Source organism: Eumetopias jubatus, unplaced genomic scaffold, assembly GCF_037043125.1.
Source record: "Eumetopias jubatus isolate StellerSeaLion01/CBP00866 unplaced genomic scaffold, mEumJub1_p1.0 scaffold_16, whole genome shotgun sequence".
NCBI classification, from domain to species: domain Eukaryota; kingdom Metazoa; phylum Chordata; class Mammalia; order Carnivora; family Otariidae; genus Eumetopias; species Eumetopias jubatus.
The window spans coordinates 75,989,941-76,007,996 of record NW_028274822.1 but is presented as its reverse complement, the minus strand read 5'-3'; the positions used below and the strand labels follow the sequence as shown (position 1 = coordinate 76,007,996).

Sequence of the window (18,056 nt, the reverse complement as noted above, 5' to 3'; positions counted from 1 at the left end):
CCCTTTAACCAAATCAAATGACGCTCAAGATAGTTGGTGTTTCTGGGCACCTGGGTGGCTCGGTTGGTTAAGCGACTGCCTTCGGCTCAGGTCATGATCCTGGAGTCCCGGGATCGAGTCCCACATCGGGCTCCCTACTCAGCGGGGAGTCTGCTTCTCCCTCTGACCCTCTTCCCTCTCGTGCTCTCTACCTATCATTCTCTCTCTCTCTCAAATAAATAAATAAAATCTTAAAAAAAAAAAAAAAAAAAGATAGTTGGCGTTTCTTACCCGGAGAGAGCAGTGGGAGGGATGCCAGACTCACCTGTGGAAAGTATGGGCCATGAGGACCCCCAAAGCACGGACAAAGAAATCGTCCTCTAAATACCAACCCGGGAAGATATCCATGGGCTAGAAAAGATTAAACGTATGTGCTTCTGTACAAAAGAGAGCTAGAAGAATATACACCTGCTGGGGGAAGGACTTTTAATGTTACATGTTGCTCTTGTATTGAAAATGTTTTGCATTAAGCGGATACCTACATATATATTCTCCCATACACACATTCATATACATTTCCACACACACTCACACATTGATACACATCCTTAGTTGAGAACAAATCATGGAGGCTCCCCATAACCAGGCTGGTTTTCCCACATTCAAACCCTCTTCGTTTTGTGGTTTATCCTGTTCTCTTTGCAACCCACGTACCATTAAGTATTCTTTTGTTTGTCTACTTACGTCTTTCTGAAATGGGCTAAGACTACTCATTTCCCCTAATAATTTTCCTTACTGTAGGGACAAGTTAAGCAAGAACCATATTTCCTTGTCTTTTGGGTTTTTCTTTCCCCACAATACTGTATATAATAGTATTTATTTTGGGGGCACCTGGGTGACTCAGTCGTTAAGTGTCTGCCTTCGGCTCAGGTCATGGTCCCAGGGTCCTGGGATCGAGCCCCACATCAGGCTCCCTGCTCAGCGGGAAGCCTGCTTCTCCCTCTCCCACTCCCCCTGCGTTGTGTTCCCTCTCTCGCTCTCTCTGTCAAATAAGTAAATAAAATCTTTTAAAAAATATTTATTTTGTTTAGGGATTACCTAAAAATAATTTTGTACCCTTCTTGGGTACTTTCCTATTAAAGTTTAACATACAGAAAATGTGTACAAATCGTAAAGGTACAGCCTGATGAATTGTCATAGGGAATTCCCAAGTGTAACCAGCATTTAGATAAAAAAATGAATGTTCTCCTTTCTTCTTTGCCAGAGATAACCGACAACTAGCCTAAGTTTTAACAACATAGATTAGTCTCATCTGTTCTCGAATTTTGTATAAATGCAATCATATAGTGTGCACTTTTTTGTGCTTTTTTACTCATCTTTTTTTTTTTAAAGATTTCATTTTTAAGTAACCTCTACACCCAATGTGGGGCTCAAACTCACAACTCCAAGATCAAGAATTGCATGCTCCACTGAATGCGCCAGCCAGGCCTTCCCAGTTTGTCTTTTTTTAATAGAACGGTGACACCCTCCCCCCCAATTAATTTTATTAAAGATTTCATGAAATGTTAAAAAAATGTATATATGTGTGTATGTATATACATATATATTTCAACATAACACCTTTATTAAATATAATTCACATGTCACACTATTCCTCCATTGAAAATATACAATTCAATGCTTTTTGGTATATTCATACAGTTGTGTAATCATCATCATGATAAAAATATTTTAGAATGTTTTTACCAACACCACCTCCAAAAAGAAAACCTATTAGCAATCATTCCCCATTTTCCCTCAATCCAACACCGCTCCCCCGCCGCCCGCCCCGTGCCCTGGGCAACCATGAATCTACTTTCTGTCTCTATGGATCTGCCCATTCTGGATATTTCCTGTAACTGGAATGATGCAATATGAGGTCTTTTGTGACTGGTATCTTCGAGTCAGCATCATGTTTTCAAGATCCAGCCATGTGGAAACTTGTGTCAGTACTTCATTTCTTTTTGTGGCTAGATACTATTCCATTGCCTTTTTGGTTTTTAATGCAGAAAAACATCCTTGTGGATTGCGGACTCCGAAGAATCACATTCCTGATTGCCCAAGAGGTCAGTGCGATTCTCAGTACATCCGTATGAGTCTTTAACATTCCTCAAGACTCAGTACCATTGATTTGGCGTTTACGCTGTGGATGGGGGTGGAAGAGAGCAATCGCTAAAAAAGAGAAGGTTTTCCCAAAGGATTCATTCTAGAAGCATACGGGTTATGGTTAAAAAAAAAAAAAAACCAAAAAACAAGTATATCAGTATTTAAATGAATCTTAGTTGATTTCATTGTTTCTTTTGCAGAAAGAATTTCCCAAGTTTTTCACATTCAGAGCAAGAGATAAGGTATGACATAAAGCAGTGATACTTTTCTCGCCTCCCTGGCATCTTTGATATTCAGGAAGAGTAGAGTCCCCAGTCCTTAAGGTACCCGTGTATTCTAGGACATGTAATTTCTGTGTAGACTCCAGCCTCTGGGATTGTGTTTCCCTGTGGAGCTCAGACCCCATGCTTCCCATCCGGATCATTGTTGTCCTCGGATGGCTCTCCCAACCTCTTTTTCTTATGTTCTTGCAGGCCAGCTGCATATTTTTATAATCAGAGTTTGATTGGAACACAGCCACACCTGCTTGATGTCCTATTGTCTGCTGCGGCTTTCTCGTTCCAGTGGCAGAGATGGTGTGGCTGTGACCGACCGTGTGGCCCAGCAGCCTCACACGTTCCCTCTCTGGCCCTTTAAGAAAAGCTTTGCTGATCCCTATTTTAGAACAGGTGGCCTTATTCCCAGCACAGACTCTACACTCCGTCCTCTTCAGTATCTCATAGTTGAATTGATCCAAAGCCTTTCATTTCTAGCTCAGACCCGTCCTTTGGTGAGGGTCTTCATTTTCTCTCTACTTCAGTCTCCGGCATGGTCTGTCGCTTCCTTTGGGGGACGAGTTTCCACAGAGAAACCAGCGCTTAGTGACTTCTTGAGAGGTACTCTGTTGTGACAGAACAGAGGCTGGTTGTGCCGGCAGGTGCTGGGGACTAGGTAGGCTCACCCGGGAGCCGAGAGGCTCAGGCCAGCATGCAGGACCTGCCATGTTCGTGGCTCTCCTCCGGACCTTCCCAAAACCCAAATCTCTGAGTCCTGGGGTTGCTCACAGGGTGACGTGATGAAGCCTACCCCTCTGAGAGCGAAAGCCGCCAACACCAGGGGTCTGCAGGTCAGGGCGTGGAGCCAGCAGGCGCGCGGCCCCAGGGACCCATTCGGTGTCTGTCTGTGTGTCTGTCTGTCTCCACTCTCTGGCCGGCCCCGCAGTTTGCAGAAGATCGCATTTACCGTCACCTGGAGCCCGCCCTGGCCTTTCAGCTGGAGCTCAGCCGGATGCGCAGCTTCGATCTGACCGCCGTGCCCTGCGCCAACCACAAGATGCACCTTTACCTAGGCGCGGCCAAAGTGAAAGAAGGGGCAGAAGTGACGGACCACAGGTTCTTCATCCGCGCCATCATCAGGCACTCGGACCTCATTACAAAGGTAAGACATCACCGAGGGCAGCTTTCTCCCTCTGAGCTGCTCACTCGCGTGCTGGCCTTCCCTTCACTGAGTCCCTGCTCTGTGCTGGGCACTGGGCGGCGTGCTGGGGATCGTGGGGTGTGCCGGGCACATACATCTGTGCCCTTGTGACTCTCCCGTCTGGGGAGCACGGGGGAGGCAGACATCAAAGTGGCTTGTGTGCATGTCCCGGCTGGCGGCACATGGACACCTTTCTTGTGTCCCACGGATCTGTCTGCATGAGAAGGGAGTTGAGAAGATAGGAAGATACTGGCTTATTAAAGGAGTTTCTTGTACTTGCTTATTGAGTGCATGATCATTTTTCATTGTTTCTTGCATTCAGACAAGTTATCTATGATTTTATTTATTAATTTATTTTAAAGATTTTATTTATTTATTTGACAGAGAGAGAGACAACGAGAGAGGGAACACAAGCAGTGGGAGTGGGAGAGGGAGAAGCAGACTGCTGGCTGAGCAAGGAGCCCATGTGGGGCTAGATCCCAGGACCCTGGGATCATGACCTGAGCCGAAGGCAGATGCTTAATGACTGAGCCACCCAGGCACCCCAAGTTATCTATGATTTTATTGTGAACTTTTCAAACAATATTGAAAACGACTTTTTCTTTAAAGATTTTATTTAGGGCGCCTGGGTGGCTCAGATGGTTAAGCGTCTGCCTTCGGCTCAGGTCATGATCCCAGGGTCCTGGGATCGAGTCCCGCATCGGGCTCCCTGCTCCTTGGGAGCCTGCTTCTCCCTCTGCTTCTCTCTCTCTCTCTCTCTCTGTCTCTCATGAATAAATAAATAAAATCTTAAAAAAAAAATAAAGATTTTATTTATTTGGGAGAAAGAGAGAGCATGAGCCAGAGGGGAAGGGCAGAGGGAGGGGGAGAAGCAGATTCCCCACTGAGCAGAGAGCCCGATGTGGAGCTGATCCCAGGACTCCAGGATCATGACCCGAGCTTAAGGCAGATGCTTAACCAACTGAGCCACCCAGGTGCCCCATAGTGGATTCTTCTTTTTTTTTTTTAAGATTTTATTTGTTGATTTGAGAAAGAGAGCACAAGTAGGGAGCAGGGGACAGAGGCAGAGGGAGAAGCAGACTCCCTGCTGAGCAGGGAGACTGATGTGGGGCTCAATCCCAGGACCCTGGGATCATGACCTGAGCCGAAGGCAGATGCTTAACCGACTGAGCCACCCAGGCGCCCCTTGAAAACTACTTTTAAAAATCAAGGAGAATGACCCAGAATCCCACTACTCAGCAGGGGTCAGCCCTGTTGGGGACCCTTTCTAGGCAGGATTCCATATGTGGAGTTGCAGGTGTCATGTTATCGGTGGGAGCTCAGGGTGGACAAACCATTTGAATACTGTTGCGGTTTTACTGGTCAATTCCTTTTTTTTTTTTTTAAGATTTTATTTATTTCACAGAGAGAGTGTGTGTGAGTGCAACCGTGAGCAGGGGGAGGGGCAGAGGGAGAAGCAGGCTTCCCGCTGAGCAGGGAGCCTGACAGGGGCTTGATCCCGGGACCCTGAGATCATGACCTGAGCCAAAAGCAGCCGCTTAACTGACTGAGCTCCCCAGGCGCCCCTCCTGATCAGTTCTTGTAGACCTCCTCTCCCACGGTAATGGAGATGATCAACTTCATGCTCTCTCCTTGCATGGATGTACCGTGTGTGTAATTTTTTTTTTTTTCCGAATCCTCTACTGATGGACGTGAAGCTAATGTCAGTTTTTTGCCACCTCAGTCAACGAGCTATTTTATTTTATTTTATTTTATTTTATTTTTTTTTAAAGATTTTATTTATTTATTTGAGAGAGAGAATGAGATAGAGAGAGAGCATGAGAGGGGAAAGGGTCAGAGGGAGAAGCAGACTTCCCGCTGAGCAGGGAGCCCGATGTGGGACTCGATCCCGGGACTCCAGGATCATGACCTGAGCCGAAGGCAGTCGCTTAACCAACTGAGCCACCCAGGCGCCCTCAACGAGCTATTTTAATGGGTTTATTATTTTCAGGTACAGTCAGGCCTGTACTTCCTAACAGATCAAGAAACGGTTGCCATGGAAAAGATTGTCACTCTCAGATCCCAAGAGGAGGGGGCACAGCATATGGCAGGGAGCCACAAGGGGAAACACCGGGGTTGGTCGGGAGGCAGGGGAGGAGAGGGAAACGTGGGTAAGAGTCTTTGTTGTAGTTTCTGCAGGAAAGAACAACCAGTGAGGCAGGGTAGGCAGGCTTGGGATTGACTAGTCTGAATACTTTCAGTAGGTTCTGGAGCCGAGGGGCTGTCTCTAGGTGTCTGGTACCTGGGCCTGGGGTGAGTAGGGCAGGTGGATAGTGACCTGGGACCTGAGAACCCCAAAGAAGTGGTGTGTGCTCTGGATTGGCTGGTTTGCCTTTGAAAGAGCACGCTCAGGTTGGAGCTGTTTACCATCTCTAGGGATTGGCCACCCTGGGAGGGGCAGCCCCTCCAGGCTCAGGAAGGCCCCAGTTGTCAGAGCATCACAATGCAGAAAATACAGAACTTGGCAAATACGCTGGGTAGCCTTGGAGGCAGGGCTCTGCCCTTCTCATCTGGCACACTTTCTGGAGGAGGGGAGATGCTTTCCTCTCTCCTTTCTGTCTGAGGCTCCGTTTCCAGCCCTGGGCCCCTTGCTTTAGCATCTGTCCCCCGCTGACTTCGGCAGGAAGCCTCCTTTGAGTACCTGCAGAACGAGGGTGAGCGTCTGCTCCTGGAGGCCATGGATGAGCTGGAGGTGGCATTCAACAACACGAGCGTGCGCACTGACTGCAACCACATCTTCCTGAACTTCGTGCCCACCGTCATCATGGACCCCTACAAGGTCTCTCCTCTGGGGACACTCTGGGTTCAGCTTTCACAGGGGCCTATGGCACTTCACGTGCCTTGCTGCTTTGGGGTCTTGTCTCCTTGCACTCGAGACCTCTAAGTTCCAGGGACATGCATGTGCCTGTTTGAGCCTCGGTTGCTGTGGGTGGACAACCTGCTGTCATTTAATTCCAGGGCCATATTTTTGCCACCACCCTTAGGATCGTCCCTGTTCTGATAGTCACTCTCCGTGGGCAGCATGCTTCCCTTTTAGGACAACACGCATGCCTAAAGTGTCTTGCAAAACAAAATTTCATCCCTGGTTCCCGGCTCTTTCAGGGGACCGGGTGTGGGAGGGAAGGGGAAAGAGAGCCATTCTCCCATGGCTGGTTCTTCATGAGCAGGCAGAGTTGATGCTGGTGATTCTGGGATGAAAGAAGTCCTGGGTTATCATCTTGGCATCCGTGGGGTGCAGAGGGCCCATGCTGATGCCCCAACTCCACCAACCCATTTATTTCCCAGAAGAGAAAATGCAAACGTTTGAGCTACGTGGTGGAGATAAAGATGATGTAATGTAGGCACACTAGCTCTGTCGTTTACCAGCCTCCGTTTCCTCATCTGTCACCGGGGTATAAAAGTGCCAGCCTCTCTGAGTAATTATAAGGATGAAACGAGATAATGCTCTTGACATGCTTAGCATGGCAACTATGGTTATTATTGGCTAAATAGTTGTTGGAGACATACTGTGTCCCAGGTATTTTGTGTTCAGTGTATGTCATCGTTCCTTTATTATCGGTGCTAGAACTGTTTATTACAAGTGTGCACGGAATGGGCCCTGAGATTGGAATTGCTGTGATTTGGGGCAGATCGAGGAGTCCGTGCGTTCCATGGTTATGCGCTATGGCAGCCGGCTGTGGAAACTCCGCGTGCTGCAGGCTGAGGTCAAGATCAACATCCGCCAGACCACTGCTGGCAGTGCTGTTCCCATCCGCCTGTTCATCACCAATGAGTCGGGCTACTACCTGGACATCAGCCTCTACAAAGAAGTCACTGACCCCAGATCTGGAACTGTAAGGCTGGGAGGCTGGGGGGGTGGGGGGGGGATGCCGCAGAGATCCAAGTCAAAGCAGAGGCAGAGCAAATCTGCTCCCGAGAGCAAGACACAGACTAAAATGCTATTTGGTGGCCATTGTGCCTTGCCATGCTGGATTGGGGTAGCTCTCCTCTGAGTTTACAGTAAACATGTTAGCTTCTGAATCCCAGTTGTTCATTCCTCTGGGAAGGAGAATCAATCTCAAATTTAATCTATTTTAGGACCATATTTGGGAAAAGATGTGGAATATTGTGGTTGATTGTAATGCAACTCCCAGGTTGGTTCACTTAGGGAAATGGGTGTATTTTCCCCAACCATGTTTTAGAACAGATATTTGTCAACTGAATCAAATATCCCATTGACTTCCTTTTTAAATATATAACTCTTTAAGTGATTAAAGACTCAGGAAATTAGAAAAATAGTACAGAGGGAAAAAAAGATACCACGGAGAGTTCCCATGTACCCTTCACCCAACTTCCTCCAGTGGTAACAACATAACCACGGGACCTTGTCAAAACAGGAAATTGACATTGGTACAGTACTATTAACTCAAATGGGGACTTAATTCAGATCCAGCCAGTTTTTGTGCACTCATTTTGGTTGTGTGTGTGTGTATGTGTGTGTAAAGTACTGATAGTCACATTTTTGGAGCTATGCTCCCATACCTGCCACTGTCCCTTCTTGTTCTGGTTGCCCACAGTGGCAGAGAAAAGAAGATTAGCTCTCCGGGGCACTTACTTTGTCATGTGATGTGACATGCTTTGCTTCCTTCGACCACATTTTCATTGAGAAGAGTAGGATTAAATGGGACAAGACTATGCTTCTTTGAAAGTTCCCTCCTACACTCTGTTTCTCTGTCTTTCTTTCCAGATCATGTTTCACTCCTTTGGCAACAAGCAGGGACCCCAGCACGGGATGCTGATCAACACTCCCTATGTCACCAAGGATCTGCTTCAGGCCAAGCGATTCCAGGCCCAGTCCCTAGGCACCACCTACGTCTACGACTTCCCAGAGATGTTCAGGCAGGCAAGTCCTGCAGCTTTGCTGTGGCACCACCCCGGTCCCCTTAGGGAGTCCACCAGCCCCTTACCCCCCATCCTTAGTTACTCTTCTGAAGACCCCAGTTGGAAGAATGAGGTCTTCATGGAAAAAAAGAAATCAATATTGGGAATGCCTTCCTAATATCATTCCTAAATGAACCCACTTTCCTCCCAATGATAAAAAGTAATATAATATAGAAACTTTGGAAACTAAAGGAGTATGGAAAAAAGAAAAAAGTGGCTCAGAGTTCCATGTCCTAAAGACAGATTGCTTAATATTTTGATGTGTTTCTTTCTGTTTTTTTTTTTTTTTAAGGTGTGTTTATTTCAGAGAGAGAAAGAAAGAGCATGTGAGCAGGGGGAGGGGCAGAGAGACAATCTCAAGCCGACTTTATGCTGAGGGCAGAGCCACATGTGGGGCTTGATCTCATGACCCTGAGATCATGACCTGAGCCAAAATCAAGAGTCAGACACTTAACCAACTAAGCCACCCAGGCATCCTTTCCTCTGGTCATTTTAATGCTCATTTAAGTTCCTGCCACATGCCTGGCTCCATTCTAAGCTTAGGTAGCCCGTGAGGAAGAGGGTAGAGTCATTCACTGCCTTTGAGGAATTTTTAGTCTACTTTTAATAGATAGTGTCTTGGGTTTCCTGAATATTAAAGTATTCTACCCTTATGTAATCTATTCACCATTGATGACTATAGTAACGTTTTAGTGTTTCCTTCGAGGATTGTTACTGTGCCTTTATTTTTTACATGGTAGGGCCTTTCAGGGACACTGAATAGGCTGGCACTGGTGACGGGGATATCTGCTTACATCCCTTCCATTGCCTTATAAATGATGTTCATGAACCCATGACCATGGACCTTCCCCTGTAGGCAGGAAAGCCTCAGTTCACTTCAGGCACAGGAGAGGCAGAATGGTAGGAAAAGCTGCTATTTGCAGTCACTCAGGCTTGGTCTTAAATTCTGGATCTGTCCTTTGCTTTCTGTGTATCTTTGGGCAAGTTCCTTCACCTCTCTGGGCTAGTTTCCTCCTCTGTCAAGTGAGGATAATAATAGTACCTGCTATGCAAAGTTAATTGTGAGGAATATATGTAAAGTATTCATAATTAAGTAGGTGCTTAATTAAATTAAAGTAGGTGCTTAATTAAATTAAACTAAAACTTGTATGATTAAGAAGATCATTTATCCTTTTGCCTTTGACCTCAAGGGCCATAGAATAAGAAAAAGACAAATCAGGAGCAAATCCATCCCTTTTCTTTTACACAAAGAAACAGAGTATTATGGACAATGCATAAATTTGAAAACTTAGACAAAAGAAAATTTCCCAGAAAAATATATCTTATCAAAACTGACTCAGGAAGAAATAGAAAATGTAAATAGATTATTAGCATTAATGAAACTGAATACTAGTTCAAAAAGTCTATCCACTACAATGGGTACAGATGGCTTTACAATTTCTATCTAGCCCTCAAAGAGCAGATAATTCCCTTTGTGTACAAATTGTTTTTTGTGGTTTTTTTGTTTTTTATTCATTTATTTGACAGAGCCACAGCAAGAGAGGGAACACAAGCAGTGGGAGTAGGAGAGGGAGAGGGAGAAGCAGGCCTCCTGCCGAGCAGGGAACCTGATGTGGGTCTTGATCCCAGGACCCTGGGACCATGACCTGAGCCAAAGGCAGACGCTTAACAACCGAGCCACCCAGGCGCCCCACAAATTGTTTAGAGAGTAGAAAAAAAAAAACAAGGGGAACGCTTCTTTACTTGTTTTATCAGGTTATTATTACCCTAATATGAATCCCGTATTGGAACATTAGAAGGAAAATTGGTTGTCTCATTTATGAATATGGACACAAAAATCATAAATAAAATATTAGTAAATGAAAGCCAGTAATGATTTTCTTTAAATTGGACTAAGTAGGTTTTATTCTGTAACTGCTTATATGATTTGATATTAGGAAGTCTATTAATGTAACTTACCATACTAATAGATTAAGAAAATTAAATTTTTCAATAGATGCAAAAAAAAACTAATTGAGAAGATAATATCTGTTAATAGTAAAAACTTTTAATAAACTAAGAAGAGAAGGGAATTTATCTTGATAAAAGATACTAATCTAAAACTAATAGCACCTAATGGTGATATGTTAAAAAGACAGATACAGGATAGATATATCCATTATTACCATATGTAGTCAACATTTTTTTATTGGTGTTTCTGGCCAATGCAATAAGACAAGAAAAAGAAAGTGTGAAGACTGAAATGCAAAAGAAAACAAAATGGTGTTTTTGCAGATGATATAAATGTCTATATAAGAAATGCAAGAATCTATAGCACCAATGAAATAATGTAGCAAGATTGCTAGATACAAGATCAGTATACAAAACTGCATTCTCATAGATCAGCAGAAATTGTAAAATGTAGTTGGAAAAAAATAGTGTTTACAACATTAAGATCAACTATAAGGTTACTTGTGAATAAATCAAAAAACATACAAAACCTTCATGGAGGAAATTTTTAAATTTTCTTGAAACACTGTAAGCCTAAATAAGTGGAAGGGTATATCATGCTCATGAAGGATGGGAAGATTCAATATTGTAAAGCTATTAGTTCTGCCCAAATCAATACATTCAGTATAATTCCAGAGTTTTTTGGTGAAACTTAAAAATTCATATGGAAAAGCAAAAGCTTGTGAACAGCAAAAATAATATCGAAACAGAACAAAGTCAAGAGGACTCGTCTTAGCCAATGTCGTTACTTGTTTTAAAGTAGCAGTACTTGACTACAGTGTATTGTTGTAATAGAGCTAGATGAGCAGACCAGTAGAACAACACAGAGCCTGGCGCCTGGGTGGCTCAGTCGGTTCAGTGTCTGCCTTCAGCTCAGGGTATGACCCCAGGGTCCTGGGATCGAATCCTGCATTGGGCTCTCTGCTCAGTGGGGAGTCAGCTTCTCCCTCCCCCTCTACCCTTCCCCCTGCTCATGCTCTCTCTCTCTCTGAAATAAATAAAATCTTAAGAAAAGAAAAACGAAGAACAGCACAGAGCCTAAAATCAGACCCACTCATAAACAGAGCCTTGAATAAACAGAGCCTTGACAGAATGCAGAGGTGGGATTATGAATCAAGGCATTAAACTTCACTAAAAGGTACAGTAGTCCCCTATTATCCATGGCTTTGCTTTCCATAGTTTCATTACCTGTGGTCAACTGTGATCTGGAAGCAGATGATCCTCCTTCTGATCTAGAAGCTCAGAAGTTCAGTGTTAGCCTAACGCTATGTCACAATGCCTACATCATGCCCCTCACTTTATCTCATCACGTAGGCATTTGATCATCTCACATCATCATAAGAAGGGTGAGTTTAGTACAGTAAGACATTTTGAGAGAGACCCTGTTCACATGGTTTTTTACAGTTTTTGTATAGTTTTATAGTTTTTTATATAGTTCTACTATAGTATATTGTCATAATTGTTCTTTTATTATTATTTTACTAGGCCTAATTTATAAATTAAACTTTATTATAGTTATGTATGTATCAAAAAAAACATAGTATGTATAGGGTTCAGTACTGTCAGAGTTTCAGGCATCCATGGGCTGTCTCAGAGCATTTCCCCCATGGGTAAGGGAGGACTTACCTAACTGGAAAAAGTAAGTTTTGATTTCTACTTTATCTAGTTTACAGAAATAAATTTCAAGAGGATTAAAGTCACTTGGAGTCAGTTGAAAGCTCCAACTGTACAGGAAAAGACCCATAAACTTGACTATATTAACATTTTGAAGTTCTTTATGCAAAAAATGAAAGATGAGCCACAGATGGGGAGAATAGTTTCAATGCCTCTACCAGCAAGGGATTACAACTAGATTATCTAAAGAGCACTAATAAATCAATTAGAAAAAAACAAAGCTATAAAAAATGTGGGCAGGAGTTATAAACAGGAAGAAATTGACAAAAAAGAAACTCACATGGTTAATAAACATATTCAAAGGCTCTCACCTTACTGATAATCAGTGAAGTACAGCTTAAAACCACGATATAATTTTGTACCCAGCAGATGGATAAACATGAAAATATTTGACAAAACTAAGTATTGGCAAACATACAGAGAAAAGGGGTTCTTATACTTTCTTACTGGGACTGTAAAGGATTTTGAAAAATGAGAGGGCAATTTGATAATATTGAGTAAACTTGAAGCTTCACAAACCCTGTGATCCAGCGATTCCACTCCTAGGTACTCACCTGATGAGACTCTCATCCATGTTTATAAGAAGAGACCACCAGGATCTCATTACAGGGGTGCCTGGGTGGCTCAGTTGGTTAAATGTCTGATTTCAGCTCAGGTCATGAACTCAGGGTCCTGGGATTGAGCCCCACGTCAGGCTCTACACTAAGCGAGGAATCTGCTTGTCCCTCTTTACCCACTTGTGCTCTCTCTTTCTCTCTCAAATAAATAAATAAAATCTTAAAAAAAAAAAAGAATGCTTATTACAGCCTTGTTGTTAATACCGTAGGATTGGAAGCAGCCTAAATGTTCCTTAAAAAGGGTTATGAATAGGTAAGTTGTGATCTACTCACACCATGGAAACAGAATAGCAGAGAAAATGAGTGAACTAGAGTTAAATTTCTCAGTATGGATAAATCTCTCAAACATATGGGGGAGCCAGAGGGGTCAGATGCAGAAGGGTGCGTCCATCACAAGACCATTTATTTAAAGTTTAAGTCCTGCAGGGGTGCCTGGCTGGCTCAGTTGGAAGAACATGGCACTCTTGGTCTTGAGGTATGTGGGTACCCATGTGGGGTGTAGAGATTGCTTAAAAATAAGTTTAAGTTATGTCTCTACATCCCACGTGGGGCTCGAATGCACAACCCCATGACTAAGAGTTGCATGTTCTTCCAACTGAGCCAGACAGGTGCACCCCCATGTTTTTAAAATGTATGCCTGTATAATGAAAGGCATAAAAACATACACAGGACTAGTAGACACTATTCAAGACAATGGTTATCTGGGGTTGGGGAGAGGGGGTACACCAGGGGCTTCAACTGCATTTTTCTTATTCCTTTAAAAAAAAAGTTGGGGGCGCCTGAGTGGCTCAGTTGTTAAGCATCTGCCTTCGGCTCAGGTCATGATCCCAGGGTCCTGGGATTGAGCCCTGCATCGGCCTCCCTGCTCAGCGGGCAACCTGCTTCTCTCAATACCAGGACCCTGGGATCATGACCTGAGCCGAAGGCAGACGCTTAACCGACTGAGCCACCCCCAGGAGCCCTGTCAGTAGTTCATAATTTAAAGAGAGAAAGAACTAGAAAATGTGCCTCCCTAATGAGGACTTCAGGTTTTCTCTTTCTTTCCCCATCCCCAGGCTCTCTTTAAACTGTGGGGCACCCCGGACAAGTTCCCCAAAGACATCCTGACATACACCGAACTCGTGCTGGACCCTCAGGGCCAGCTAGTGGAGATGAACCGCCTTCCTGGAGGAAATGAGGTAAGAACGCAATGGAACCCGGCCCCTGTCTAGAATCGCCCTTTCAAAAAACGTCCCCCTGAAGCAACAAACCGTTTTTCCTTGTGCATTTCTCTCCTCGGCAGGTGGGCATGGTGGCCTTCAAAATGAGGTTCAAGACCCCGGAGTATCCAGAAGGGCGGGACGTGATCGTCATCAGCAATGACATCACGTTCCGCATTGGATCCTTTGGCATGGGAGAAGACCTCCTGTACCTGCGTGCGTCGGAGATGGCCCGGGCAGAGGGTATCCCCAAAATCTATCTTGCAGCCAACAGTGGGGCCTGTATTGGCCTTGCAGAGGAGATCAAGCACATCTTCCAGGTGGCTTGGGTGGACCCAGAAGACCCCCACAAAGTACGTCCCCAAACCAGCATGGTGGTGTCATGCCCCCCAGTGGGGGTGATAGCGCCTCCGGGGGGGGGGGGCAGGGTGGAAAGGATCTTCATGCCCTTTGTGTATAAAGCACAGATCTACACATACAGCACATAGAAGGCATACAGTAGATCGGTCTTAAAATTTCATGGGAGGGAGTGGTGGTTGGGAAAAAAAGTGCCTGGAAAGGTGCCTGAGGGGAATAATAATGAAGAAAAGTTTGTAAACACTGAGCTCATATATCCAGAGTGTCCCCTGAATGAGGCGTACACTGAGGAGGCAAAGGTGAATAAGACACAGTTTCTGGCCTCAGCGAATTCTCCAAAATCATCCGGAATATGTAGACACACTAGCCACAATAAAACGCAGGAAAGATGAGAGAAAAGGTCACATTTTGTGATGTGGAAAGGCAGGGGACAGAGATTTTCTGCAGCTAGAGCACGCATTCTCCAGGTAGCGGTATCGCCCCCGCCAAAGGGGGCAAGAATTATTCTTTTCATGTAAAAAGCGTGTATACATACGTACACACATGCATATACACGCACGTGTATACATAATGCATACATACACATAGTTCGTAAACTATAATAGAGTTTTCGTGGAGGGAGCTGGCGAAAGGGAAACAAGTCAGAACAGACCCCTTAGGGGAGCAGGGGTGGAAAGGTGATTGAGGAACTGATTTGGAGCAGGAAAAACGGGAGATTGTGTGTAAGGATGAGTGGAAGGCACTTGGCACTGATCAGACCTTCAGTTTGTAGCTGTTATTGATACAGAATTAACGTCAGACATGTTAACTGTGCTGCTAACATATTGTTAACTCGTTATTAACATCCGCCCCTACAGGGTTAACATTTTTGTTCAAAAACAGAGGCTGTCTAGTGCAGGGGACTGGATTCATAGCTTCACTGGTGTCTTTTTTTTTTTTTTTTAAGGGATTTAAATACTTGTACCTAACCCCCCAAGACTACACCACAATCAGCTCCCTGAACTCTGTCCATTGTAAACACATCGAGGAAGACGGAGAATCCAGGTGAGTAATTTATCACATAGCTCCTTCGTTTTGCCTGGGGTCTATTTCAGCTGCTAATGGGCAGTCCCTCTCTTTGCCTCCGGGCTTGTGGGTGATGTTTTCAAATGGGGTGGTGGTATTTGTACAGTGGGACCCCTGAGCCTTCCGGACATTGATGACTAAGACACCTGGGGCTTTCTTCAGGGTGAGCCCCTTCTTGCCATCCCAGAGTGAATGGTGGCTTTCACAAAAATAGTACCTCACACAGGAAGAATTAGATTGGATTGCCATGGTGTCCCTGGAGCGGCAAGCTCAGATTTAGGATCAAATTAGCCCAGCTGATGCAGCAGCGATTTGGCAAGCTGGGGAGGTGTAGGCAGGGCAGGGGTCTGCTCCATGAGGAAGTCCAAGGCTACCAGCTCTCTTTTCTAGGGAATGTTGTGGGTTTGTTTGTTTTGTTTGTTTGTTTGTTTGTTTTGTTTTAAATGGAGCTGACAAAATCAGAAATTCCCAGGCTAGGTTTTCTGGAACGTTAGTGGTGATACGTTGTGGGTGGTGGTGAAGAACCATTTCCATAGTCAAGTAAGTTGAGAAACCCTGGGTTTAAATAGGATCTAACAAGAGTCTTTACTGCAGACCTTGTCAGAACCTTTACTGCTGCAGTGCCTTGTGAATCTCTAACAGGGGTTAGGCTGTACAGTGTCTCACACTCCTGTGGCCAGAGAATCTTGACTGATTGATTGTGAATTTCCCCATCTCTCTGTAGACCAAACTCTGTTCTAGATTGTTTACGGAGGCATGTAGGGTGGGGGTGACATTTCATTAGGACAGCCTCCAAATAAGCTGACATCTTTGGCGGGAAGGGTGATGATTATGGATGCTGCACTTGCCCTTCTAGAAACTTTAGGGTCAATTGTGAGGGTCTTAGACCCCTGCTTCCATTTCACCTCAGGCTGCTTTACCACCTTCTATTCCCCTACCTTGCTCGTCCCTCCTGCCCCGGGTCCTGGGGAAGTGCAACAGCTTTGAATTTTTCTGGGCTAGAGCTCGGTCTTGAACCTGTGTTTGGTTCCTGAAGGTATGTCATCACGGATATCATCGGGAAGGACAGTGGTGTGGGCGTAGAGAATCTCAGGGGCTCCGGCATGATTGCCGGGGAGTCCTCCCTGGCTTACGAAGAGATTGTCACCATCAGCTTGGTGAGTCTCCTATTTTATTTCCTTTTCAACTTTCTCTCGTGGAATCTTTAAAGCAGTCACAGAAGGAAGGAGCCCCGTGTGCTCATCATGCAGCTCCAGTGATTATCAACATGTAGCCATTCCTGCGTCCTCGGTCCCTCGGATAATTTTTTTTAAAGATTTATTTATTTATTTTAGAGGGAGAGAGAGCGGGTGGGGGGCGGGTAGGGGTGGAGGGAGAAGGAGAGAGAAACTCAAGTAGACTCTGCGCTGAGCACCAACCCTGACATGGGGTTCAATCTCATGACCCTGAGATCACGACGTGAGCTTAACTGACTACTCCACCCAGGCGCCCCTCTTTGTGGTTATTTTAAAGCAAGTCCCCTGTCCTGTCTTAGCATCTGCGGATGCCGCAGTGTGGAGCTTTACTAGATAAAGAACCCCCCCACACCGCTTTTTTACAGAATCACAATACTATTATTATGCCTATCAATATCAGTGGCAATTCTTTAACATCCTTGAAACCTGCTTCACAGTTATATTTAACAGTTATCGGAAAATGTATCTTTTTATAGTTGATGCATTTGAATCATGGTCCAATCTTCTCTTACTTAAAAGATACTAAGTATTTACGCTAATATCAAAGTAGCAGAAAAAGAAATCAAGGAATCAATCCCATTCGCAGTTACACCAAAGGCAATAAGATACCTAGGAATGAACCTAACTAAAGAAGTAAAAGATCTACGCTCTGAAAACTATACAACACTCAGGAAAGAAATTGAAGAGGACACAAGGAAATGGAAAAACATTCCATGGCCATGGATTGGAAGTACGAACATTGTTAAAATGTCTATACTACTCAAAGCAATCTACAAATTTAATGCAATCCCTATCAAAATACTACCAGCATTTTTTACAGAGCTAGAACAAACAGTCCTAAAATCCGTAAAGACCCTGAATAGCGAAAGCAATCCTGAAAAAGAAAAAACTGGAGGCATCACAATTCCAGATTTCAAGCTCTATTACAAAGCTGTAGTCATCTGGACAGTCTGGTACTGGCAGAAAAACAGACACATAAATCAATGGAACAGAATAAAGAACCCAGAAATGGGCCCACAATTTGTCAACAAATCTTTGACAAAGCAGGAAAGAATATCCGATGGAAAAAAGACAGTCTCTTGAACAAATGGTGCTGGGAAGACTAGACAGCCACATGAATGAAACTGGACCACTTTCTCACACCACACACAAAAATAAACTCAAAATGGGTGAAAGACCTAAATGTGAGACAGGAAACCATCAAAATCAAAAATGCCTGTAGAGGAGAACACAGGCAGCAACCTCTTTGACTTCGGCTGCAGCAACTTCTTACTAGACATGTCGCCAGAGGCAAGGGAAACAAAAGCAAAAATGAACTATTGGGACTTCATCAAGATAAAAAGCTTTTGCACAGTGAAGAAAACAATCAACAAAACTAAAAG

The 18,056-nt window shown here is 44.4% G+C and overlaps 1 protein-coding gene across 3 annotated transcripts in view; it reads left to right on the top strand.

The window, feature by feature from the left end:
• ACACB (acetyl-CoA carboxylase beta) overlaps window positions 1-18,056 on the top strand; it is a 118,911-nt gene that overhangs the window by 84,666 nt on the left and 16,189 nt on the right. For all 3 annotated transcript variants that reach the window (XM_028116591.2, XM_028116593.2, XM_028116594.2), the window contains 10 exons: window positions 2,028-2,084; window positions 2,325-2,366; window positions 3,325-3,540; window positions 6,242-6,397; window positions 7,248-7,451; window positions 8,345-8,500; window positions 13,874-13,996; window positions 14,101-14,370; window positions 15,321-15,418; window positions 16,476-16,596. In XM_028116591.2, coding sequence (XP_027972392.2) covers window positions 2,028-2,084; window positions 2,325-2,366; window positions 3,325-3,540; window positions 6,242-6,397; window positions 7,248-7,451; window positions 8,345-8,500; window positions 13,874-13,996; window positions 14,101-14,370; window positions 15,321-15,418; window positions 16,476-16,596 — 1,443 coding nt within the window. The remainder of the gene's footprint in view (window positions 1-2,027; window positions 2,085-2,324; window positions 2,367-3,324; window positions 3,541-6,241; window positions 6,398-7,247; window positions 7,452-8,344; window positions 8,501-13,873; window positions 13,997-14,100; window positions 14,371-15,320; window positions 15,419-16,475; window positions 16,597-18,056) is intronic.